Source organism: Heptranchias perlo, chromosome 4, assembly GCF_035084215.1.
Source record: "Heptranchias perlo isolate sHepPer1 chromosome 4, sHepPer1.hap1, whole genome shotgun sequence".
In the NCBI taxonomy this organism is placed as follows: Eukaryota; Metazoa; Chordata; class Chondrichthyes; order Hexanchiformes; family Hexanchidae; genus Heptranchias; species Heptranchias perlo.
The window spans coordinates 86,130,800-86,157,294 of NC_090328.1; the positions used below are offsets into that span (position 1 = coordinate 86,130,800).

Consider the following 26,495-nt stretch of genomic DNA (forward strand, 5'->3'; position numbering starts at 1 on the left):
TTAAAGACTGGATTTGAGCTGTTTTGTTGATTTCTGCATTTTAAATATTTTAAAATAGAGGATAAGTTTTGTGAGACCCCCATGCCTCAAGCACTGCTGTCAGAGCTTGCAAAATGGGGTGTCCAACTTCACAAGCCTGATTCATTGTCGAACAGCGTTCACCGTTATTTAAGGGCAAATGGAAGAGCAACTTCCAGCGAGTGCGCATGCGCAGTCAAACACGCAAATCTGGAAGTTGCTGTTCGAGTTTCCCTACTCGTCTGAAAGCTGCGCGGGAAGGAGATCTCGCCGATGAAATGAATGGACCAGCACGAAGTTGTTGCACTGCCCAGCTGGAAACAAACTAATCCACACAAAGGTACGCTGGGTTTTTTACGTCCAAACTAACTTTTAAAGGCGTGGTATTAATGACTGCCAAACAACCTCTCTGGCACTGAAAATTAACTTTTAAAAATGTGGAGACTCCCTTCCGATTTTAATTATTGTTGGACATAACAAAAAAATTTTTTATAATTTTACTTTTTCTTCCTGCACATTAACTCTGTCTTTTAATTCAGTATTTCTTACCCTCTCTTTATTTCGCTTTCTCCAACTGATTTTACATTGAATTAATAGTTGTAGCTTTCACTTCTTGGTTCTGACACTGCGCGGCTTGTCAAGGATGCTTCCGTCTGATTGGTTGAGGGGACAGAGCGATCCTTTCCCCGCTCACACAGCTCACAGGTGCCCGGGAGAAGACGCTACAATTTTTGCAGCTCATCATTAGGGGAGGTTCCCGCACTAAGGATCGTTTGTGGGTAAGTTTAAATCTAATGAACGGCGAGCACCGTTCATTCGCCGCTCAGAGCTCATTCTGGGCTAAGGTGCAATTTGTAGCCAAATTTGTAAGCCACACTAGCATGCACAGCATCCTTTAAACATCAGTGCAAAAGTTTGGACATCTGAATTTTGTGAGTTTGAGTGAGGCTCCACCCACAGCGTGGATTTCACCCATTAAAAACCGGTCAAACTTCTAGTCCTAAGAATTCTCCTGCTGAAACAGGCTTCTTACAAGGAGAAGGTAAGTTTGCTTAAGAAATGTTTCTTTTTGTGGTTTAGTGTTCATTTTGTTGCATTTTGCTCCATGCTTTTACTGAGTCATCCTCCATTTTTCATTTTGAGTGTTTTTTTTTCCCTGCCAATACTTTTCAAAGAAAGAACTTGAATTTGTAAAGCACCCTGCATGTCCTCAGAATGTCCCAAATCACTTCACAGCTTACTTTTGAAATGTAGTTACTGTTGTTATGTGGACATTTACGCACAGCAAAGTCCCACAAACAGCAATGAGATAATCTGGTTTTGGTGGTGATGGTTGATGGATAAATTCATTATTTTGTAAAACTGCGGGCTTTGAGGTAGCATCATGCAGCAAAAAGATGAGGATGTGGGTTCTGAATGCACTACATCATTGAGTTGAGGAAGAGGAGTTTGTGAGGGCCATGAAATGCAGGTGCAACGACGCCTGAAGCATCTTGGCCATACCCCTCCACTACTATGGGACCTGCACTTGGACATGTCAGAGTCCTGTCTTCATCACTTGTGCTTCATCACAGTGTTTCCCACATGTCTCCACTATGCCATTGTGAATGATTAGTCCATTTTTCTGTTATCACCACCACAGTCTGCCACAGAATTGTACCATTTGCTGCACGATGATCAACACACATCTGGAATAGGAACAGCTCTACTCAAAGAAGTGAAGTTTACTACAGCATGAAGCCTTCAAACCACCCCAAGGAGATATTCACCACATCAGGAATTTGCAGTCCATACATGCATCAGGGAAGTTACAACCACTATGTTTGCACAGACCAACACTTTCTTCACTTTTACTGTGGAAAGGAGGCATCAGCTGGAGAAGACACATAACTTTCATTAGATGGCTTTCCCTTTGATTACAAAAAGTCACACATGATACCCATCTGGGCATCAAGGCTCCTCATATCATCCACATAGTCTTCAAGAACAGAAAGGGTTTGCACTCAATTAATGTTCAGATGGCGTCTTACCACAGAAACATCATGCATATCAGTGGCCATTATGCAGAAAGCAACCAGGATGCTTTCATTTATACAGCTTTCCAAGTTGCCCACATTATTTGAACAATGAGTGGGTAGCCTTCAGGAGAACAGGGCCATCCTCTTCATCCATGGCTGCTGACTCCACTAAGAAACCCTGCGGCAGCAGAGCAGACTGTCAGCCTTAACACCTCAGCATTTGTTTACTGTTCTTGGCTCAAGATAGGTGCACCATTTGGTACAACAGAAGAATTAATCCACAATGCCAGTGACTCTGCACAATGCTTCGAATGTTACTTTCCAGAGGGTAGGAGAGTTCCCAACTTAGGTTTGGGCCACTGTTAATGGGCCCCACGAGAAATGTGCTCAGGAAAAGTGAGGAGCACATTCGTCTTTGCTTTGCTCCTGGTACTTGCACACTTCTTTCTCAATTGCAGCCTGGTACAAGGGAGCTGGGTAACAGTATTGACTCAATTATTGATCCCCTCTGTGCAGCTGGCAACAGTGCTTTTACTTCAGCCCCAAATATGACGACCCTCCTTTGATGCACCTCTAGGACCAGCACCTCCAACTCTTCAGCATGAAAATGAGCAGTGTTTCCCACATGAGTCCACTATGCCATTGTGAATGATTAGTCCCTTTTCTGTCATCACCACCACAGCTTCCCCTTTTATGGCAAGCTGTGTGCCTCGAAGAACTGCTGACTCATCGGATTTTGTGCTGCCAACCAAATGTGCTACAGGCTAAGCCTTTTCTGTTCCTGTTACCTATTCAAATTAGGGCTCAGGCCTTATATTGCAAAATTTGCACAGACTACCCCACAGCTACGGGGCAAAGATGTGCTGATGCACTGGACCAACATTATCCCATTTTTCCTTGTCACACAAAACCGGGACTTATGTTTCCGATTTGCCTTAGTTTCTGGCTATGGGTAGCTCTACTGTGGGTCTAACAGGCTGCTGCTCTCTCCCCAGCTCCTTACCATGAAGTGTAGTTGAAGGCCTTTCAGATATACTCGCAAAGTACACTGACGCTATCCAGGCCTTCTATTTCCCCCAGTTCATGATTTAGGTTCATGATTCCTGGTCGTCCTGTGTGCTCAGTTGTTCTGGAGAAGGTATGGTTCCCTCCTGCAGTTCTGATATTACAAGCTTTTTTTCCAGTTAAACACCTCACATTTGTTCAAGTCCTGACCTCTTCTTAGGATCCTGTAAATGGTACTCATTTTTGTGACAATTTCTGCCAAGGTTTGAGCAGTCAGCAGACAGCCTTGGGTGAGGTAGAGCTGTTCCTAAAATCCATCAGTGCTTTTCATGGCTTCCTCCATGTAGAAATTCACATCATAATCTAGAAACTTCTTTTTGCTGAATTTTCCTTTCTCCTTCCCACTGGTTTTTATGCTCGTCACATATTTTGAGGCTTTCTTCATTCCTTGACAGTGGCCTGTGCGTAAGTTGCATACATTTTCATAACTTTTATAAACAGGTCTTATTTGAAATGCACCCACGGCTCAATGCTGTGCTGTGAAATGGGATTTTTAAACCACAGCATAAGGAGCATGGATTTATGTTTCATAAGTTGAAAATGTATATAATTTAGAACTCCTCATGATATCAATGACTCAAACAGCTGACTCTTAAGAAAGTTCCATTTGACCCTGGAGCAAATATTCACAAAAGTGTGATTTAAAGGCACAAAAATGACTGATGTAGCAGGTTAGAGTTTAACTATAACATGTCCCCAGTAAAGAACAACATAAACTAGCCAAGAGAGCTAAGGGAGGAGGAAAGCAAAGGTAGTGTTCTGCCTGTGCCACTGCAATTCTCTAATATTGATGCAAAGAAAGAAATAATCACCATGTCCAGCCACCTATGCTATGCTCGGGGTAAAGTAAAATTTTAACGTGTAGAGGAATAACCCACTAGTAAGGTACAAAAAAAAACATAAAATGTGACTGCATCAAAATAAATATTGCTAAATGGTGCTGAGAAGATATAAGGCTAGATATCTAGCAAGTGAATGTGACGGCAGCAAAACACAGCCAACCTGCAACTGCTAAGTAACAGGGGCTAAATTGGACCATCTCAACAATAGAGGCTTATGGAAATTTGGAGTGGCAGAAACCCTAGTAAACACACTATCTACTGTATGTGGAAAGGACTGCCCAGGGAAGCAATGGAGTTGGATTTTGTTGGTAAATTCAAAAAGTAGCTGATTAGATATTTGGCAAGGGAAGCAATTGAGGGGATAAGATGGAGTGGGGTGTGATATTTTCCAGACTTCTGGACCGTAATGGTCTTTCTGATCCTGTACATTTCTATGTTGCTATGTATCAAAATCAAGGCTTCTCAAGGATTTTTTTTTTAGGGCTGCTTGGGCTGGAAGCTTTAGAGGGGTCCAGTGCTTACTGCTGTGGAAGCCAGGATATAAACAAAGCTTGGGTATTTATGTAAAGTTCCTAAATTTCATACAAAATAAAATATGCTAATGACTTCAAGGGAATCTGTAGGTTGCTGTACTTAGGAATAACAAGTATTGAAATACAATGCCTATATTTATCTGGAGAACTGTAAGAAAGAAGGAAACTATTTAGTAACTTCTAAGAAAAAACTCATGCATGATTCTCAGTACAGTTGAGAATTCTACATTCACAGGATAAAAACAGTTAGTCTCTCAACCTTTCTTCTATGAAGGATAATTATATTCCAAACAATGTGTCCCAGATACCTTCAGACAGTGCCAAATGGCATCCAGTCAGGAGAATAAAAGACAAAAGACAATTAACAATGTTTTACATTTTTAAAAAGAAACATCAGAAAAGAAGACATAAAGCAGGTACAAGACATCAAGGAATCTCAAGGGGAACTTAAAAGCATTAATACACATGGATGAAAGCAAAGCAGAAAGGATCAGGAGGATAAGTCAAATACCATAACTTATCATTGTGCACATGGCTGTCTAACCACAAGTTTTTTTTATTTGTTTATGGGATGTGGGCGTCGCTAACAAGGTCAGCATTTATTGCCCATCCCTAATTGCCCTTGAGAAGGTGATGGTGAGCCGCCTTCTTGAGCCGCTGCAGTCCGTGTGGTGAAGGTTCTCCCACAGTGATATTAGGTTGGGAGTTCCAGGATTTTGACCCAGCGACGATGAAGGAACGGAAATATATTTCCAAGTCAGGGTGGTGTGTGACTTGGAGGGGAACGTGCAGGCGGTGTTGTTCCCATGTGCCTGCTTCCCTTGTCCTTCTAGGTGGTAGAGGTCGTGGGTTTGGCAGGTGCTATCGAAGAAGCCTTGGCGAGTTGCTGCAGTGCATCCTGTGGATGGTACACACTGCAGCTACAGTGCGGAGGTGGTGAAGGGAGTGAATGTTTAGGGTGGTGGATGGGGTGCCAATCAAGTGGGCTGCTTTGTCCTGGATGGTGTTGAGCTTCTTGAGTGTTGTTGGAGCTGCACTCATCCGGGCAAGTGGAGAGTATTCCATCACACTCCTGACTTGTGCCTTGTAGATGGTGGAAAGGCTTTGGGGAGTCAGGTGGTGAGACACTCGCCGCAGAATACCCAGCCTCTGACCTGCTCTTGTAGCCACAGTATTTATGTGGCTGGTCCAGTTAAGTTTCTGGTCAATGGTGACCCCCAGGATGTTGATGGTGGGGCATTCAGCGATGGTAATGCCGTTGAATGTCAAGGGGAGGTGGTTAGACTCTCTCTTGTTGGAGATGGTCATTGCCTGGCACTTTTCTGGCGCGAATGTTACTTGCCACTTATCAGCCCAAGCCTGGATGTTGTCCAGGTCTTGCTGCATGAGAGCACGGACTGCTTCATTATCTAAGGGGTTGCGAATGGAACTGAACAATGTGCAATCATCGGTGAACATCCCCATTTCTGACCTTATGATGGAGGGAAGGTCATTGATGAAGCAGCTGAAGATGGTTGGGCCGAGGACACTGCCTTGAGGAACTCCTGCAGCAATGTCCTGGGGCTGAGATGATTGGCCACCAACAACCACTACTATCTTCCTTTGTGCTCGGTACGACTTCAGCCACTGGAGATTTTTCCCCCTGATTCCCATTGACTTCAATTTTACTAGGGCTCTTTGGTGCCACACTCGGTTAAATGCTGCCTTGATGTCAAGAGCAGTCACTCTCACCTCACCTCTGGAATTTAGCTCTTTTGTCCATGTTTGAACCAAGGCTGCAATGAGGTCTGGGGCCGAGTGGTCCTGCAGAACCCAAACTGAGCATTGGTTAGCAGGTTATTGGTGAGTAAGTGCTGCTTGATAGCACTGTCGACAACACCTTCCATCACTTTGCTGATGATTTAGAGTGGACTGATGGGGCGGTAATTGGCCGGATTGGATTTGTCCTGCTTTTTTTTGTGGAAAGGACATACCTGGGCAATTTTCCACATTGTCGGGTAGATGCCAGTGTTGTAGCTGTACTGGAACAGCTTGACGAGAGGCGTGGCTAGTTCTGGAGCACAAGTCTTCAGCAATGCAGACGGGATGTTGTCGGGGCCCATAGCCTTTGCTGTATCCAGTGCACTCAGCCGTTTCTTGATATCACGTGGAGTGAATCGAATTTCCTGAAGACTGGCTTTTGTGATGGTGGGGATATTGGGAGGAGGTCGAGATGGATCATCCACATGGGACTTCTAGCTGAAGATGGTTGCAAAAGCTTCATGCCTTGTCTTTTGCACTCATGTGCTGGGCTCTGCCATCATTGAGGATGGGAATGTTCACGGAGCCTCCTCTTCCCCTTAGTTGCTTCATTGTCCACCACCATTCACAACTGGTTGTGGCAGGATCACAGAGCTTTGCACTGATCCATTGGTTGTGGAATCACTTAGCTGTGTCTATAGCATGTTGCTTCTGCTGTTTAGCATGCATGTCGTCCTATGTTGTACCTTCACCAGTTTGGCATCTCATTTTAGGTATGCCTGGTGCTGCTCCTGGCATGCTCTTCTACACTCCTCATTGAACCAGGTTTGATCCCCTGGTTTGTTGGTAATGGTGAGGAATATGCCAAGTCATGAGGTTACAGATTGTGCTGGAGTACAATTCTGCTGCTGCTGATGGCCCACAGCGCCTCATGGATGCCCAGTTTTGAGCTGCTAGATCTGTTCTGAATCTATCCCATTTAGCACGGTGATAGTGCCACACAACACGTTGGATGGTGTCCTCAGTATGAAGACGGGACTTCATCGCCACAAGTACTGTGCAGTGGTCACTCCTACCAATACTGTCATGGACAGATGCATCTGCGACAGGTAGATTGGTGAGGACAAGGTCAAGTAGGTTTTTCCCTCGTGTTAGTTCGTTCACCACCTGTCGCAGGCCCAGTCTGACAGCTATGTCCTTCAGGACTTGGCCAGCTCGGTCAGTAGCGGTGCTACCGATCCACTCTTGGTGATGGACATTGAAGTCCCCCACCCAGAGTACATTCTGTGCCCTTGCTACTCTCAGTGCTTCCTCCAAGTGGTACTCAACATGGAGGAGAATTGATTCATCAGCTGAGGGAGGGCGGTAGGTGGTAATCAGCAGGAGGTTTCCTTGCCCATGTTTGACCTGATGCCTTGAGATTTCATATGATCCGGAATCAAAGTTGAGGACTCCCAGGGCCGCTCCCTCCTGACTGTATATCACTGTACCGCCACTTCCAGTAGGTCTGTCCTGCCGGTGGGACAGGACATACCCAGGGATGGTGATGGAAGAGTCTGGGACGTTGGCTGAAAGGTATGATTCTGTGAGTATGGCTATGTTAGGCTGTTGCTTGACTAGTCTGTGGGACAGCTCTCCCAATTTTGGCACAAGTCCCCAGATGTTGGTGAGGAGGACTTTGCAGGGTCGTCTGGGCTTGGTTTGCCTTTGTCGTGTCCGGTGCCTAGTGGTCCGATGACAGGTGGTCCATCCGGTTTTATTCTTATTGTGATGTTCTGTAGCGAGATTGTTCAACTGAGTGGCTTGCTAGGCCATTTCAGAGGGCAATTAAGAATCAACCACATTGCTGTGGGTCTGGAGTCACATTTTGGCCAGACCGGGTAAGGACAGCAGGTTTCCTTCCCTAAAGGACATTAGTGAACCAGATGGGTTTTTACGACAATCCGGTAGCTTCATGGCCACCATTACTGATACTAGTTTTTTTTATTCCTGATTTTATTTAATTAATAAGTATGAGGATGACATTCAATGAAAAAGAAAGTAAAAGCAATTTATCGCCATCTACAGGCTGCAACCCTAACAAAAATGTTGCTGTTCAGCTTGATACAGCAGAAAGAGCATTCAGGGATGGTGATTTCCTCCACCCCTTTTTGTCTTTCCAATCAATTTTCTAGCATGAGCAAATAGGGAGATATTTGGTTAGGTAGATACATGCTGTTATTTCCTTAATGTTACAAGTGTTAATAAATGTTAGGGTTAATCAGTTAGAGTTTCCTACATTACAACAGCGACTGCACTTCAAAAGTACTTCATTGGCTGTGAAGCGCTTTGGGATAGCCTGAGGTTGTGAAAGGCACTATATGAATGCAAATTCTTTCAGGCTATATGGCTGAATTGAACTAGCCCAAGTTGGACACGAAGCCCATAAACAATAAAGTACAGGTAACTCTATCCATCAAGCGGTGGATTAAAAGTCAAAAAGTACCTAAGAATAAGGTTAACCTCTAATCTGGAAGGTATTTCTAAATAAAACTGAAATTATTAATGTTGGATAAAATTATAGGTAATTGGAACTGCTGGCATACTTGATAATGGTGTCGTCGGAATGTGGAATTCTCTGGCTCAAACTATTGTTTAAGTAAAATCTAGCAATAATTTCAAAATGAAATTAGATTCAAAAAGATAATATTAAGGGTATGGGAAGCAAACAGGAGAGTGGGTGACTCGTGGTGAAAAACCCTGCCGAAGGCGTGATGAGTCGAATGGCCTGTTTCTGTGTTACAATGTTCTGTACTTCTATTTTGGGTACACTCACTAATAGGGTATCGGATTTTTTAATGATAACATTATACAGAAATAGAGAAGCAGGATTCCACCTTATGTTAAATGATTCTGTGGAAAACTATAAGCTTTGCCTTACTAAATTGACTTTCTAATACACTTAAACCATAAAGCTGACCATATTAATGTAGAAATATTGAACCATTATAGAAGCAAAGCATGATGGAATAAGTTGACCATGTTAGCTAACCAGCTGAATATAATGAGAAGCTTGAAGTGTACACTTTCCCAGCAAAGGCACTTTCCCAGCAAAGACACACAGAAGGGCTATTGTCTTTGCTTATGAGATAACTGTCTAACTAACAGAAATTAATGACCACATAACCTTGAGACCAAGACAGTCTCTACTAAAGCAACGTACCTTTCCCAGATCCTGTGAGAGGCCACCGAGGGGGATGGGGGCCTGGGGGTTGGGTCCCTATTTTTGATTGACTAAAACACTTGAACCAATGAGATTGTACATGTATGCCTATATTCAATGATAGACAAACATTACTAAAGTAAGTGTATAAAAAGAAAGCTAAATCCTTTGTCTTTCGAAGTCGTAGCCTCAACCTTTGATCGAGGTGGACTTCCCTTGTATACAAGCTTCTTGGTAATAAATTCTTACTTGTCTGAAAATAAGTGTTTTGGAGTTAATGCATTGTGTATAATAGGTAATTAAGTTCTTTTCGACAGTTTCTTGGAGGTCCCACCAAGATTTGAACTCGGATCGCTGGATTCAGAGTCCAGAGTTCAACTCTTGACTTGGCTAAAACAGGGAAAATAGCCTGTGGATATAAGGGGAAGATAACACTATAGGGTAAAATTTCCTCCAGTTGATATTCTTAATGGTACTGTAAATAAACTGGCAAAGACTTCCTCTAGTTGCTTTATCTAGTGAAATTACAAACGTGTTCTTACTGTAAATTGTATGTGTATAATTCATAACGTCATGTTGTTTTTCTGTATTCCATATATGAGAGACTATAAGAGCATTAAAAATGTCAATTATAAAATTCAGGAAGTTATTTGTACTGCACTACAATTTATAATTCAGAAAATGTTATGTAAGTTATGCAATTAGGAAGACTGGATTGAAATTAACATAGAAACAGGAGTAGGCCATTCAGCCCCCCCAGCCAGTTCCGCCATTCAATTAGATCATGGCTGATATGTACCTCACATTTATTTATCTGCCTTTGTTCCATATCCTTTGATACCCTTGCGTGTCAAAAATCTATCTATGACAGTCTTAAAAATTTAAATTATCCCAGCATCCACAGCCATTTGGGGGAAAGAATTCCACATTTTCACCACACTTCATGTGAAAAAGCGCCTCGTGATTTCACTCCTAAATGGCCTAGTTCTAATGTTAAGATTATGCCCTCTTGTTCTGGATTCCCCAACCAGAGGAAAATGTTTCTTTGTATCGACTCTTTCGAATCCCTTCATCATTTTAAAAACCTTGATTAGATCACTCCTCGCCCTTCTAAGCTCAAGGGAATACAAGCCAAGTTTATGCACCTAGCCTCATTATTTCACCCTTTAAGCCCTGGTATCATTCTGGTGACTCTGCACTATACCCCTCCCAATGCCAATATATCTTTCCTGAGCTTTGGTGCCCAAAACCTATAAGTATAGTTTACTCCTGATAATTCAGTCATTTTTTGCTGTTAAAAAAATATCCAATAATTCAATTTAAGCAATGTAAATTATAGTTATTATAACTATAATTTAGTGCTCAAAAAAATTTGAGTTATCAGGTATTTCAAATTAAGCAACTTTAAGTTAAGAGGAGTAGACTGTGTCAGATTAATATTTACCAGTTTGTTGTGTTGATGTTAGAATAATTAATTTTAGCTCCATTTATAATGTAAATATACAAGAAAAGCAGCAGAAAAGCTCAAGTAATGAACCCTATGCCAATAGATTCTGTTTTCATTCTGTATATTCCTGTACCTTTTAAATGGTATTATTTTAGGAAGCTGATTACAGTCTCTGGTCTCTGAAGATAGAAAGTAATACTGTACAACAATGAAATACTTTCAGTTGGCTTTATGCAAGCCTACTAAACTAGCACCAGTACAGTACACAACACTGCCTGTTTAAAGCATGTCAGGCAGATGTGGAGTTTTGAGGCATGGATGGGTTTAATACTGTCTGCGGCAGGAAAAGTGCACACAGGGTCCAGCTGTTGATGAAATCTGGTGAGATGTGTTGGGCCTTTCATGGAATGGGGGAAGGAAGTTAGATTTATTGGAAGGTGTTATGGGTCATTCAATAAGTAAGCTTGTAATTTGTTTTGCAAATAATTTAATTTTTAAGTGATTATTATGAGACAAATTTTATTTAAGGAATTTGTAGTGAGATGGGTGGGAATTTCTAGAATGTAATTGTTTAACATAATCAATCACAAAGAAAAAAATATGAACCAATCAGAAAGCTCACAACAGGCCTCAGCCGGAAATACAAACAATGCAGGCACAAAAATGTTACTATTTAGATTATTGAAGTACCTTGAGAATGTGCTTCAATTATTGTAGGTTTATATAACCACACAATAAAAATAAAAATCGACAAGATACAAAGAATAGGCTCATTCATGTTTCCATTCTTCTTAATGTGAACTTTAAGATCACACTGAAAACTTGATTATTTAACACAGTTACAAGATAGTGACAGTTGAAAATAAAGAAGCTATCACAGGTCAACATCTAAGATAAACTCCACACCCATGCACTGGAACTACGATGGGGATTGAAGTCAATGGAAAGGAGAATCAGGAGGCGTGTATAACGGGCGGCCAATCTGATACTCTGTTACAGACTACACATATTCCTACTGAGGCTGAGTTTCTGGCTGCCTCAGACTTCCTTTTCCAGAGTGAGAGAAAAAAACTCTCCTCAGGATGTGAACTGCTAAAGAAGGTACTCAACGACTGCCCACTGTCCTAACATTGATCCAACATGCAAAAGTAAACATTGAAATAGCTGTCGCATTTCCCTTTGGGATAGCTCATTAACATTTCCAACCAATCATTGTTCAATCACTAAAGGCTTTTTTTACTTCACATCAATACCATAACATAAATTAAAACATAATCCCTTCCAGGCCATATAGGTAAAAATCCCAACATGTTACAGAGACATTACACCACAGATGTTTGGAAAATTACATGACAATTAATTAACTAAAAATTAGTGCCATTTATGGAAACTATAATGGAATGTATGTTTCAATAAATTAACTTTCACTTTCTAATTTATTGATAAAAACAACAAAAAAACTGCAAATTTATCCAATCAATACTTGCTCTTTTGTATTAATTTTCCAATCGTATAGGAATAACAAATTTACTGCCCTACACTGAAGTAAACACATCCCTATTTTATCTGAATGCTATAATACAGTCCCCACCACTTATGGTGGGCACGTTGGTGTTAATGTGATTTGTAAACAATTTTACAACACCAAGTTATAGTCCAGCAATTTTATTTTAAATTCACAAGCTTTCGGAGGCTTCCCCCTTCGTCAGGTGAACGATGTGAAAATGAAATCCTCGAAATGAAATCGCATTTATAATTCACAGAACAATGCTTGGTGAGTACAGACAGTTTTTTCAACTGCCCGTTGCCAAGGCAATCAGTGTGCAGACAGACAGGTGTTACCTGCCAGGTCTCACAGAATATACAAATCACCAAAAAAAAAACAGAGATAGAGAGGTAGAAACATAGAAAAGACAGCAACTGACCCGTTATATTAAAAACAGATAACATTTGTTCGCTGGTGGGGTAACGTGTAGCGTGACATGAACCCAAGATCCCGGTTGAGGCCGTCCTCATGGGTGCGGAACTTGGCTATCAATTTCTGCTCAACGATTTTGCGTTGTCGTGTGTCTCGAAGGCCGCCTTGGAGTACGTTTACCCGAAGGTCGGTGGATGAATGTCCATGACTGCTGAAGTGTTCCCCGACTGGGAGGGAACCCTCCTGTTTGGCGATTGTTGCGCGGTGTCCGTTCATCCGTTGTCGCAGCGTCTGCATGGTCTCACCAATGTACCATGCTCTGGGGCATCCTTTCCTGCAACGTATGAGGTAGACAACGTTGGCCGAGTCACAGGAGTATGAACCATGCACCTGGTGGGTGGTGTCCTCTCGTGTGATGGTGGTATCTGTGTCGATGATCTGGCATGTCTTGCAGAGGTTACCGTGGCAGGGTTGTGTGGTGTCGTGGACGCTGTTCTCTTGAAAGCTAGGTAATTTGCTGCGAACGATGGTCTGTTTGAGGTTGGGTGGCTGTTTAAAGGCGAGTAGTGGAGGTGTGGGGATGGCCATAGCGAGGTGTTTGTCCTCATTGATGACATGTTGAAGGCTGCGGAGAACATGGCGTAGTTTCTCCGCTCCGGGGAAGTACTGGACGACAAAGGGTACTCTGTTGGTTGCGTCCCGTGTTAGTCTCCTGAGGAGGTCTATGCGATTTTTTGCTGTGGCCCGTCGGAACTGTCGATCGATGAGTCGAGCGTCATATCCCGTTCTTACTAGGGCGTCTTTCAGCGTCTGTAGGTGTCCATCGCGTTCCTCCTCGTCTGAGCAGACCCTGTGTATTCGCAGGGCCTGTCCATAGGGGATGGCCTCTTTGACGTGGTTAGGGTGGAAGCTGGAAAAGTGGAGCATCGTGAGGTTGTCCGTGGGCTTGCGGTAGAGTGAGGTGCTGAGGTGCCCGTCTTTGATGGAGATTCGTGTGTCCAAGAAAGAAACTGATTCTGAGGAGTAGTCCATGGTGAGCTTGATGGTGGGATGGAACTTGTTGATGTTATCGTGTAGTCTCTTTAGTGATTCCTTGCCGTGGGTCCATAGAAAGAAAATGCTGTCGATGTATCTGGTGTATAGTGTTGATTGGAGGTCTTGTGCAGTGAAGAAGTCCTGCTCGAACTTGTGCATGAAAATGTTGGCGTATTGGGGTGCGAATTTGGTCCCCATGGCTGTTCCGTGTGTTTGGGTAAAGAACTGGTTATCGAAGGTGAAGACATTGTGATCCAGGATGAAGCGGATGAGTTGTAGGATGGCGTCCGGAGATTGGCTGTTGTTGGTGTTGAGTATTGATGCTGTCGCAGCGATGCCGTCATCGTGGGGGATACTGGTGTATAGTGTCGAGACGTCCATCGTGGTGAGAAGTGTTCCTGGTTCAACTGGTCCGTGGGTACTGAGTTTTTGTAGGAAGTCTGTAGTGTCGCGACAGAAGCTGGGGGTTCCCTGTACGATGGGTTTCAGGATGCCCTCGATGTATCCAGAGAGATTCTCACACAGGGTTCCGTTGCCTGATACGATAGGACGTCCGGGTGTGTTGGCTTTTTGTATCTTTGGGAGGCAGTAGAAGTCTCCCACGCGGGGAGTACGTGGGATGAGAGTGCGTAGGATGTTTTGAAGGTCTGGATCAAAGGTCTTGATCAGTTTGTTGAGCTGGTGGGTGTGTTCTTTGGTCGGGTCTGCGGGTAACCGTCTGTAGTGTTCCTGGTTGTCCAGTTGTCGGTATGCTTCTTTGCAATAGTCCGTTCTGTTCTGTATGACAATGGCTCCTCCTTTGTCCGCTGGTTTGATGACGATGTTGCGGTTGGTCTTGAGAGCGTTGATGGCGTTGCGTTGTGCTTGGGTGACATTCTGGACTGTCTTCTGAGTGCGGCTGATGAATCTGGCATTGACGCATTTCCTGATAGCTTGAGCATACATGTCAAGCTGAGGGCAGCGACCCTCTGGAGGAGTCCAGTGAGACTCTTTCCTCTTCGGTTGCTGTACCGCGGATCCCTCTGTCTGCTGTTCCGGATTGTCGATTGTCTCATTGGGTTCGCTGCTGAAATCTTGGGGTTTGTGGTAGAATTCCCGGAGCCTCATTCTCCTGATGAATTCCTCTGTGTCCGCCGCGAGACTAGTGGGGTCCATTTTGGTAGTGGGGCAGAAATTGAGCCCTCGGCTGAGAACTTCGATTTCGTCTGGTTGAAGGGTGTGGTCGGACAAATTGACAATAGACTTCCCTGTGGTTGCAACCGTGGTACCAGGGGAAGCTTGGTCGATGCTGGTGGTGATGCCGAGTTTCTCAAGCTTCCTGCTCTTGGTTTTCATGTAGGCAGCGTAGTTCCGTTGCCTCGTCTGTTTGGCGGTATAACGTAGCTGGTCTGCTGTGTCCTGAGTACAGGTTGAGAGTATGGTTGAGAGTATACTCTCAACCATACTCTTAACCTGTGTCCGTAGCTGGTCTGCTGTGTCCTGAGTACAGGTTGAGAGTATACTCTCAACCATACTCTTAACCTGTGTCCGTAGCTGGTCTGCTGTGTCCTGAGTACAGGTTGAGAGTATACTCTCAACCATACTCTTAACCTGTGTCCGTAGCTGGTCTGCTGTGTCCTGAGTACAGGTTGAGAGAATACTCTCAACCTGTACTCAGGACACAGCAGACCAGCTACGTTATACCGCCAAACAGACGAGGCAACGGAACTACGCTGCCTACATGAAAACCAAGAGCAGGAAGCTTGAGAAACTCGGCATCACCACCAGCATCGACCAAGCTTCCCCTGGTACCACGGTTGCAACCACAGGGAAGTCTATTGTCAATTTGTCCGACCACACCCTTCAACCAGACGAAATCGAAGTTCTCAGCCGAGGGCTCAATTTCTGCCCCACTACCAAAATGGACCCCACTAGTCTCGCGGCGGACACAGAGGAATTCATCAGGAGAATGAGGCTCCGGGAATTCTACCACAAACCCCAAGATTTCAGCAGCGAACCCAATGAGACAATCAACGATCCGGAACAGCAGACAGAGGGATCCGCGGTACAGCAACCGAAGAGGAAAGAGTCTCACTGGACTCCTCCAGAGGGTCGCTGCCCTCAGCTTGACATGTATGCTCAAGCTATCAGGAAATGCGTCAATGCCAGATTCATCAGCCGCACTCAGAAGACAGTCCAGAATGTCACCCAAGCACAACGCAACGCCATCAACGCTCTCAAGACCAACCGCAACATCGTCATCAAACCAGCGGACAAAGGAGGAGCCATTGTCATACAGAACAGAACGGACTATTGCAAAGAAGCATACCGACAACTGGACAACCAGGAACACTACAGACGGTTACCCGCAGACCCGACCAAAGAACACACCCACCAGCTCAACAAACTGATCAAGACCTTCGATCCAGACCTTCAAAACATCCTACGCACTCTCATCCCACGTACTCCCCGCGTGGGAGACTTCTACTGCCTCCCAAAGATACACAAAGCCAACACACCCGGACGTCCTATCGTATCAGGCAACGGAACCCTGTGTGAGAATCTCTCTGGATACATCGAGGGCATCCTGAAACCCATCGTACAGGGAACCCCCAGCTTCTGTCGCGACACTACAGACTTCCTACAAAAACTCAGTACCCACGGACCAGTTGAACCAGGAACACTTCTCACCACGATGGACGTCTCGACACTATACACCAGTATCCCCCACGATGACGGCATCGCTGCGACAGCATCAATACTCAACACCAACAACAGCCAATCTCCGGACGCCATCCTACAACTCATCCGCTTCATCCTGGATCACAATGTCTTCACCTTCGATAACCAGTTCTTTACCCAAACACACGGAACAGCCATGGGGACCAAATTCGCACCCCAATACGCCAACATTTTCATGCACAAGTTCGAGCAGGACTTCTTCACTGCACAAGACCTCCAACCAACACTATACACCAGATACATCGACGACATTTTCTTTCTATGGACCCACGGCAAGGAATCACTAAAGAGACTACACGATAACATCAACAAGTTCCATCCCACCATCAAGCTCACCATGGACTACTCCTCAGAATCAGTTTCTTTCTTGGACACACGAATCTCCATCAAAGACGGGCACCTCAGCACCTCACTCTACCGCAAGCCCACGGACAACCTCACGATGCTCCACTTTTCCAGCTTCCACCCTAACCACGTCAAAGAGGCCATCCCCTATGGACAGGCCCTGCGAATACACAGGGTCTGCTCAGACGAGGAGGAACGCGATGGACACCTACAGACGCTGAAAGACGCCCTAGTAAGAACGGGATATGACGCTCGACTCATCGATCGACAGTTCCGACGGGCCACAGCAAAAAATCGCATAGACCTCCTCAGGAGACTAACACGGGACGCAACCAACAGAGTACCCTTTGTCGTCCAGTACTTCCCCGGAGCGGAGAAACTATGCCATGTTCTCCGCAGCCTTCAACATGTCATCAATGAGGACAAACACCTCGCTATGGCCATCCCCACACCTCCACTACTCGCCTTTAAACAGCCACCCAACCTCAAACAGACCATCGTTCGCAGCAAATTACCTAGCTTTCAAGAGAACAGCGTCCACGACACCACACAACCCTGCCACGGTAACCTCTGCAAGACATGCCAGATCATCGACACAGATACCACCATCACACGAGAGGACACCACCCACCAGGTGCATGGTTCATACTCCTGTGACTCGGCCAACGTTGTCTACCTCATACGTTGCAGGAAAGGATGCCCCAGAGCATGGTACATTGGTGAGACCATGTAGACGCTGCGACAACGGATGAACGGACACCGCGCAACAATCGCCAAACAGGAGGGTTCCCTCCCAGTCGGGGAACACTTCAGCAGTCATGGACATTCATCCACCGACCTTCGGGTAAACGTACTCCAAGGCGGCCTTCGAGACACACGACAACGCAAAATCGTCGAGCAGAAATTGATAGCCAAGTTCTGCACCCATGAGGACGGCCTCAACCGGGATCTTGGGTTCATGTCACGCTACACGTTACCCCACCAGCGAACAAATGTTATCTGTTTTTAATATAACGGGTCAGTTGCTGTCTTTTCTATGTTTCTACCTCTCTATCTCTGTTTTTTTTTGTTTGTTGTTTTTTTTTTGGTGATTTGTATATTCTGTGAGACCTGGCAGGTAACACCTGTCTGTCTGCACACTGATTGCCTTGGCAACGGGCAGTTGAAAAAACTGTCTGTACTCACCAAGCATTGTTCTGTGAATTATAAATGCGATTTCATTTCGAGGATTTCATTTTCACATCGTTCACCTGACGAAGAGCCTCCGAAAGCTTGTGAATTTAAAATAAAATTGCTGGACTATAACTTGGTGTTGTAAAATTGTTTACAATTGTCAACCCCAGTCCATCACCGGCATCTCCACATTAATGTGATTTGCCTGTTATAAGAAGTGGACGGTAAATCGTGAGAGAACATATCGGAAGAAGTGTTGCGTGTCTTTGTTTTGGTACTTTGAACTAATCAATTCAAAATAAAAACAGAAAATGTTGGAAATATTCAGCATGTCAGGCAGCATCTGTGGAGAGAGAAACAGAGTTAAATTTTCAGGTAGATGAACTTTTGTCAGAACTGGAGGAAGTAAAGATTTAACAGTTTATGTGAGTACAGAGCCAGGGAAGCCGGAGTGGGGGGGGGGGGGGAAGGAAAGAACAAAAGGGAAGATCTGTGATAGGGTGGAGGGCACGAGTGATTAAATAACAAAAGAGATGATGGTGCAAGGCAAGGAGGGTGGTAATGGGACGAGTAAAGAAACAAAAGATGGGTCTAGACATGACCCATGTCTAAATGTAAATGGCAACAGCAGAACCATTACCAGCACCTGCTGTCCAAAAAAATGGGAGCAGTGCCAAGATTTGAAGTTATTGAAATTAATGTTGAGTCCAGAAGGTTGCAAAGTGCCTCATCGAAAGATGAGGTGTTGTTCCTCGAGCTTCCGTTGAGCTTCATTGGAACAGTGTTGGAGGCCGAGGACAGAGAGATCAGAGTGGGAATGGGATGGAGAGTTAAAATGGCAAGTGACCTGAAGGTCAGGGTCATGCTTGCAGACTGAGCGGAGGTGTTCAGTAAAGCGATCACGCAATTTGCGTTTGGTCTCCCCAATGTAGAGGAGACCACCTCATGAGCAGCGGATACAGTATACTAACTTGAAAGAAGTACAAGTAAATCGCTGTTTCATCTGAAATGAGTGTTTGGGCCTGTTTCATCAGAGCCACTCAGCAATGCAGCAATTACTGAAATTTTAACTATTGAAAATTCCTTTTAATTAAAAATGCTTCTTTGTTTTGTTTCCGGAATATAAGAGAACTTATCATCCTTTCCTCACTGTTTGAACCGAATTGTAATTGTGCTTGTAAATGGCAATACTGTAGCAGTAAATGGAAGATATTTCATAGAATCATAGATTGGTTACAGCACAGAAGGAGGCCATTCAGCCAGTCGAGCCCGCCGGCTCTCTGAAAGAGCAATCCAGTTAGTCCCACTCCCCCGCCCTTTCCCCATAGCCCTGCAATTTTTTTTCCTTCAAGTACTTATCCAATTCCCTTTTGAAAGCCACAATTGAATCTGCCTCCACCACCCTTTCAGGCAGTGCATTCCAGATCATAACCACTCACAGCATAAAAAAGTTTTTCCTCATGTCGTCTTTGGTTCTTTTGCCAATTACCTTGAATCTGTGTCCTCTGGTTCTCGACCCTTCTGCCAATGGGAACAATTTCGCTCTATCTACTCTGTCTAGACCCTTCATGATCTTGAACACCTCTATCAAATCTCCTCTCAACTTTCTCTGCTCCAAGGAGAACAACCCCAGTTTCTCCAGTCCACCAACTTACGTGAAGTCTCTCATTCCTGGAACCGTTCTAGTAAATCTTTTCTGCAGCCTCGCTAGAGCCTTCGCATCCTTCCTAAAGTGTGGTGGTGCCCAAAATTGGACACAATATTCCAGCTGTGGCCAAACCAGTGTTTCATCATAACTTCCTTGCTTCTGTACTCTATGCCTCTATTTATAAAGCCCAGGATCCTGTATGCTTTCTTAACCGCTTTCTCAACCTGCCCTCCCACCTTCAGCGATTTGTGGACATACACCCCCAGGTCTTTCTATTCCTGCACCCCTTTTAGAATTGTAGCCCTTAATTTATATTGCCTCTCCTCATTCTTCCTACCAAAATGTATCACTTCGCACTTCTCTGCATTAAATTTCATCTGCCATGTTTCCGCCCATTCCACCAGCCTGTCTATGTCTTCTTGAAGTCTATCACTGTCCTCCTCGCTGTACACTACACTTACAAGTTTTATATCATCTGCAAATTTGGAAATTGTGCTCTGTACACCCAAGTCCAACTCATTAATATATATCAAGAAAAGGTTCCTGTCCCGTGGGGAACACCACTGTATACCTTCCTCCAGTCCGAAAAACAACCATTCACCACTACTCTCTGTTTCCTGTCACTTAGCCAATTTCGCATTCATGCTGCCATTGCCCTTTTTATTCCATGGGCTTCAGCTTTACTGACAAGCCTATTATGTGATGCTTTATCAAACGCCTTTTGGAAGTCCATATACACATCATCAACCGCAATGCCCTCATCAACCCTCTCTGTTACCTCATCAAAAAACTCAATCAGGTTAGTTAAATATGATTTGCCTTTAACAAGACCGTGCTGGCTTTCCTTAATTAATCCACACTTGTCCAAGTGACTATTAATTTTGTCCCGGATTATCATTTCTAAAAGAGGTTAAACTGACTGGCCTGTAGTTGCTTGGTTTATCCTTACACCCTTTTTTGAACATGGGTGTAACATTTGCAATTCTCCAGTCCTCTAGCACCACCCCCATTTCTAAGAATGATTGGAAGATTATGGACAGTAACTCCGCAATTTCCACCCTTGCTTCCCTCAGCAACCTAGGATGCATCCCATCCGGACCTGGTGACTTATCTACTTTGAGTACAGCCAGCCTTTCTACAACCTCCTCTTTATCAATTTTTAGCCCATCCAGTATCTCAACTACCTCCTCTTTTACCATGACGTTGGCAGCATCTTCTTCCTTGTAAAGACAGATACAAAATACTAATTTAGTACCTCAGCCATGCCCTCTGCCTCCATGCGTAGATCTCCTTTTTGGTCCCTAATCAGCCCCACCCCTCCTCTTACTACCCATTTACTATGTAGATGCCTAGTGAAGACTTTTGCATTCCCTTTTATGTTAGTTGCCAGTCTATTCTCATACTCTCTCTTTGCACCTCTTATTTCCTTCTTCACTTTCCCTCTGAACTTTCTATATTTAGCTTGGTTCTCACTTGTATTATCAACTTCACATATGTCATACTCCCCCTTTTTCTGCTTCACCTTACTCTCTATCTCTTTCATCATCCATGGAACTCTAGCTTTGGTTGCCCTACCTTTCCCCCTGGTAGGAATGTACCTAGACTGTACCCAAAACATCTCCTCTTTAAAGGCCACCCATTATTCGATTACAGTTTTGCTTGCCAATCTTTGTTTCCAATCTACCCGGGCCAGATCCGTTCTCAACCCACTGAAATTGGCCCTCCTCCAATTAAGTATTTTGACTCTTGATTGCTCCTTGCCCTTTTCCATAGCTAATCTAAACCTTATGATACTACAATCACTGTTCTCTAAATGTTCCGCTTCCGACACTTGCTCCACTTGATCCACCTCAATCCCCGGAACCAAGTCCAGCAATGCCTCCTTCCTCATTGGGCCAGGAACATACTGATCAAGAAAGTTCTCCTGAACACACTTCAGAAATTCTTCCCCCTCTCTGCCCTTTACACTATTACTATCCCAGTCTATATTAGGATAATTGAAGTCCCCCATTATCACTATTCTATGGCTCTTGCACCTCTCTGCAATTTCCCTGCAACTTTGCTCCTCTATATCCTTCCCACTAGTTGGTGGCCTATAGAATACACCCAGTAATTTGTACACCCAAGTATTTGTAATATTTTCCCAAGCTGTAACAATTCCAACCCTGTGAAACGTACAATGTAAAAGAGAATGTGATAAATGGCAGAGTATTAATATTTCATGACATAGCTTCCACGTCCCATATCTTGTCTCTGGCCAAGTACTCCAATATCACAACACTGAAAATCACCATTAGATCCACAGCTGCCCAAAATAGCTGGCATGGTTAATGTGTTATAAGTGGCGCTTTTGTAATTGAATGTAATGGTAATGGAAAAGGGTTAGCGACATTTGCCCCACATAGGCGGTTGCCCATGATAAGGGTGACCGGTATAAGTGGTAGAGACTGAACTTCAATTAAAATCTATACTTTCTAATTGCTAAAATTATTTGTAAAATAATGCTGCTAATCACAGTGATGTTCAGGAACATATGTTCAAATTGCAAATTTGGCATTAGAAGGGAATTTTTGATCTCTTGCATCCTCTCGTGAAACTGACGACATGAGCTAAAAGCAAGATCAATTCAAAATTAATTAGTATTGCTGTTTAATGTAGGTTTTGCCTGACATCAATACAAAAACTGACGTCCAAGTGGTCGATCGATGCCTTTTGCTATAGCTTCTTTTGCTTTTCTCCCTGTTAGGTCGATTGCTGTTTTTGTGACTACCTTGTAATTTTTACTTATATTCACCACGGCCTTTGGCTTATTTCACTTTTTTCAGTCTCAATTCAATACTAAGTACAGTACATTTTAAAATAAACACTAGAACCAGGCAATAAGCATACAAGATTAAAAATCAAACAGGCTGAATGCTCTTAGCTTATTAACATTTGTGGATATATAACTTTTGGTACACACTTTACACAATGAAAAAATGTTAAGGATTAATTTTGTTTTTATAAAATTCACTTTAACATATTCCAAAATGATTTACCTCTTTCGTTAATGTCCTTGCTTTTTCTTCGGCCTCTTGAAGCTCGCTTTCTACTTCTGATGAATCTGGGATAGAACCAATCTGTGTGAAGTTTAAACCTTGTATCTGAAAAAGTAAATAAATCAGCATTTCTACATCGCAAAGCATGACACTGATCAAGACCGTGCCATCACCAAAAAGATGACTTTTTCTCATTTAATGTATCTTAACACCAGTTGTATAACTTTTATATCATAATTTTTTGTACAACACATCCATCAAGCAAGTCAAAAGACTCATCTGTCCTGCATAATAAATAGTTTGATCGCCTCTTGTAAATGTGTTCTTTTGAACAAGAGGCAACTCATGACTGTAGAATGAGTTAAAGAACCAGACCTGCGCAGATCCATTAAATTGTTATCACAATCATGTGGAGAAACACCAGTGTTAAAGAAAACATAAATCACAAAACAACATAATAAAGCACTTCAACATTTTCTAGGGTAACAGAAAGTACAAAAATATTCAATTTTTTAGCTGAGAAAATCAACTTTAAGTATTATAACTAGAATATGTATTTTACCTAGCCACAACATACAATAAGAATTTACATTCATGAAGCAACTATAGGTCACTTGTGGCTTTGTCACTCATGAATTGTTAGTAGGCTCACTTGTGGAGCTATTTATCATAGATTGTTGCCGGCCATTATATATCCACTATTCATAGAGGTGATGATGTTTTTTATTGGTAAAATAAATACAAGCTACTGAACAGGAAGTTACAACAGTGTGGGTATGGGTGTGGGTATGGGTAGTGTAGTGGTTGTGGTACTGGACTAGTAACTCAAAGTTATGAATTCAAATCTTATGGTGGTGTGCTGTAAAATTGAATTCAATAAATCTGATAATGCATGGACTAGCACCAAAAAAAGTGACCATCATAGCTGCTGTTTTGTTGCAAAATCCCAACTGATTTACTAATAGCAATCTACCACCTCTACCCGGTCTAGTCTGCACCCAATTCTTAATGCTCTGCAAAGCCACTCACTCTCATGGGAGCACCATCACCACAGAAGATTGTAAAGACTCAAGAAGGCTTGCCAGCACTTGCAACCTTGCCAGTGTTGCCTACATCCTGAGAACAAATAAATAAAAATAGTAGCCGAATATGTTTTTGTATTTATTTGTGAAGATCACATAACTCACGAAGGATGAGGTTGTGAGCAAATTGTACATGTTTCCTTCATTAGTGTAATAAAATTATTCAACAATTACCTGTCCATAAGTTCAATCTCAGAGTTACAGAAATGTAATTGCAATAGCCAGCATTTTGTGCAATGACGACCATATTTGTCAACTCCTTCACATAAGTTTTTACAGCGATGAATGATATATTTTATTTATTGTTTCCTACAAATTACTGCATTTTATTTCTTAGAATCATAGAATCACAGAATGATATAGCACAGAAGGAGGCCATTTGGCCCATCATGCCTGTGCTGGCTCGTTGAAAGAGTTATCCAATTAGTCCCATTACCATGCCCTTTCCCAATAGCCCTGCATATTTTTCCCCTTCAAGTATTCACCCAATTCCCTTTTGAAAGTTATTATTAAATCTGCTTCCACCACCCTTTCAGGCAGTGCATTCCAGATCGTAACAACTCACTGCGTAAAAAAAAGTCTCCTCATCTTGCCTCTGATTCTTTTACCAATTACCTAAATCTGTGTCCTCTGGTTACCGACTCTTCTGCCACTGGAAACAGTTTCTCCTTATTTACTCTATCAAAACCCTTCATGATTTTGAACACCTCTATTAAATCTCCCCTTAACTTTCTATGCTCTAAGGAGAACATGGTCACCTTACAGCGCTCACCATTATTTCAGTGCAAATGGTAGAGGAACTTCCAGCGACTGCACATGCGCAGTTAAACAAGGAAATCCAGAAATTCCTGTACCCGCTCCTCCAGAAGCTTTGCGGAAAGGCGATCTCAGCAGCTAACTCAACATTGAAATGACTCCAATGAGGTGAAGTTCCTATTCTACCCTGATGGAAACGAAGTAATCTCGCCAGAAAAAAAGTACATCACGTTTTTTAAGTGTAATCAAAATTTTAACATCATGGTTAAGTCTTAATGACTGCCAAACAACCTCTCTGGCAGTGAAAATTTAATTTTACAAGTGTGGAGTCTCATTCCTTCACATTTTAATTGTTGTTGGACACTTAAAAAAACGTGTTTTTTTATTTTTCTTTCTGTCTCTTTTATCTGTCTTTTAATTCTATACATCTTACTCTCTCTTTATTTTGTTTTCCCTAACTGATTTTACATTGAGTTTACTGTTCTAACTTACACTTCCTGATTCTGTCTGCTGCTTATTAACATGCTTCAATCTGATTGGTAAGGGAATACCCAGCAGCTTGCCTGTTCACACAGGCCACAGATGCCCCGGAGAGGGCACTGCACTGGACTGAGGACCCAATAAGAGGAACTTGCAGCTCATGAAAAGTCTATGGGCAAGTCCATGACTAACGAGCAAAGGGCGCTGCTCGTTCACCGCTCAGAGCAAAATCCGGCCCTATTTATGTTCCGGAACAAACTAAAGTGGAACGACTAACAAAAAATTTGATAATTTTGTTCTCACCAAGTCTTCAATGTAATTTGGAGTTTTCTTTACACAGCTGTTAGCTTGTACTATACTGTAAATAAAGAAGTAAAATAAATGACAAACGATTATTGTTTAGTGATACAGAACATCAAGTACATTAGGTGCTAATTCAGACCACAATACAACTGACCATAGATTGGTGGTGTACATCCAGTTTTATTTCTTATCTAAATCCGTCAAACTAGCGTACAAAAATGTTAACCTAAGATTTCAATTGAGAAGAAAATGGGAAAGAACGGGAATTTGAATGCAGTACCTGTGTGCTTTTCGCAGGGTGGCAGCGTTTGACACTCGTCTCTTATCATCAGGTTTAACCGATATCATTTTAACATTCCCACTTGCTGCATGCCCCATCTCCCAGCAGAGCCTTGTGTCGCTCACACTGCAAACCGCAAACAGGAGCCGCAGGCTCGAGCACGTCGCTCCTTTGTTTATTGATACAACGGCGTTTCCTAGCAACGTGAATATTAAAGCCGCGGCACAATCGAAACGTGGCTCGTACTGTGACGTCACCGCCCACCAATCATACGCGACGCTCTGGACAAGGAAGGACGCCCTCCATTCAACAATATCTTTGTTGCCATATGATTGCGGGTGTGAGTCGTTCACTGGCCTCTTAGTTCCCGGGCAGTAGCTTAGAGCCGACAGCAATCAATCTGTCCTTTGAGGGTTTGGGGGCGGAGAGAGCGGTGGTGAATGTTTCCTTGCTCGATATGAGCTCCAAGAGAAGTCGACACCGCATACTTCTGCATGAGCAAACTTTCCTTATATAGATCACAGCTTCAGCCCAAGGATTTTAGTTTGGTCTGCTGAGTTTATGTCCAGGGAAAATATTGATCCAAGATGTAACATTTTTATTACTGTCTATTCAATCTTTGCTCTTCTCCTTGATCCTAATGGGTTATGGTCATCCATCCTGCTTTTTTCAATTATTGTTTTTATTTTCTCTCTGCTGCTAGTTATCTTCCAAATTTATTTGTGCTTATCCTACATTCACTTCATTGTTTAATCTCTAATGCTTTATTTCCCTCTTTTGTTTCTGCTCTGCTGATTTTCTCCCTCTCTGCTATTTGTCTCCTCCCTTTGGCTTTTCCTTTCTCTATTATT

General features: G+C 43.2%; 1 protein-coding gene across 1 annotated transcript in view; it reads right to left on the bottom strand.

The window, feature by feature from the left end:
- Window positions 1–25,773, bottom strand: part of LOC137320546 (coiled-coil domain-containing protein 192-like) — a 73,826-nt gene extending 48,053 nt beyond the window's left edge. Inside the window, exons 1-3 of the mRNA XM_067982230.1 lie at window positions 25,645–25,773; window positions 25,365–25,419; window positions 22,744–22,848 (exon numbers count right to left, since the gene is read on the bottom strand). Of these exons, the coding sequence (XP_067838331.1) occupies window positions 22,744–22,848; window positions 25,365–25,419; window positions 25,645–25,742 (258 nt within the window). The 5' untranslated portion in view covers window positions 25,743–25,773. The remainder of the gene's footprint in view (window positions 1–22,743; window positions 22,849–25,364; window positions 25,420–25,644) is intronic.
- Between the last annotated feature and the right edge of the window lie 722 nt (window positions 25,774–26,495).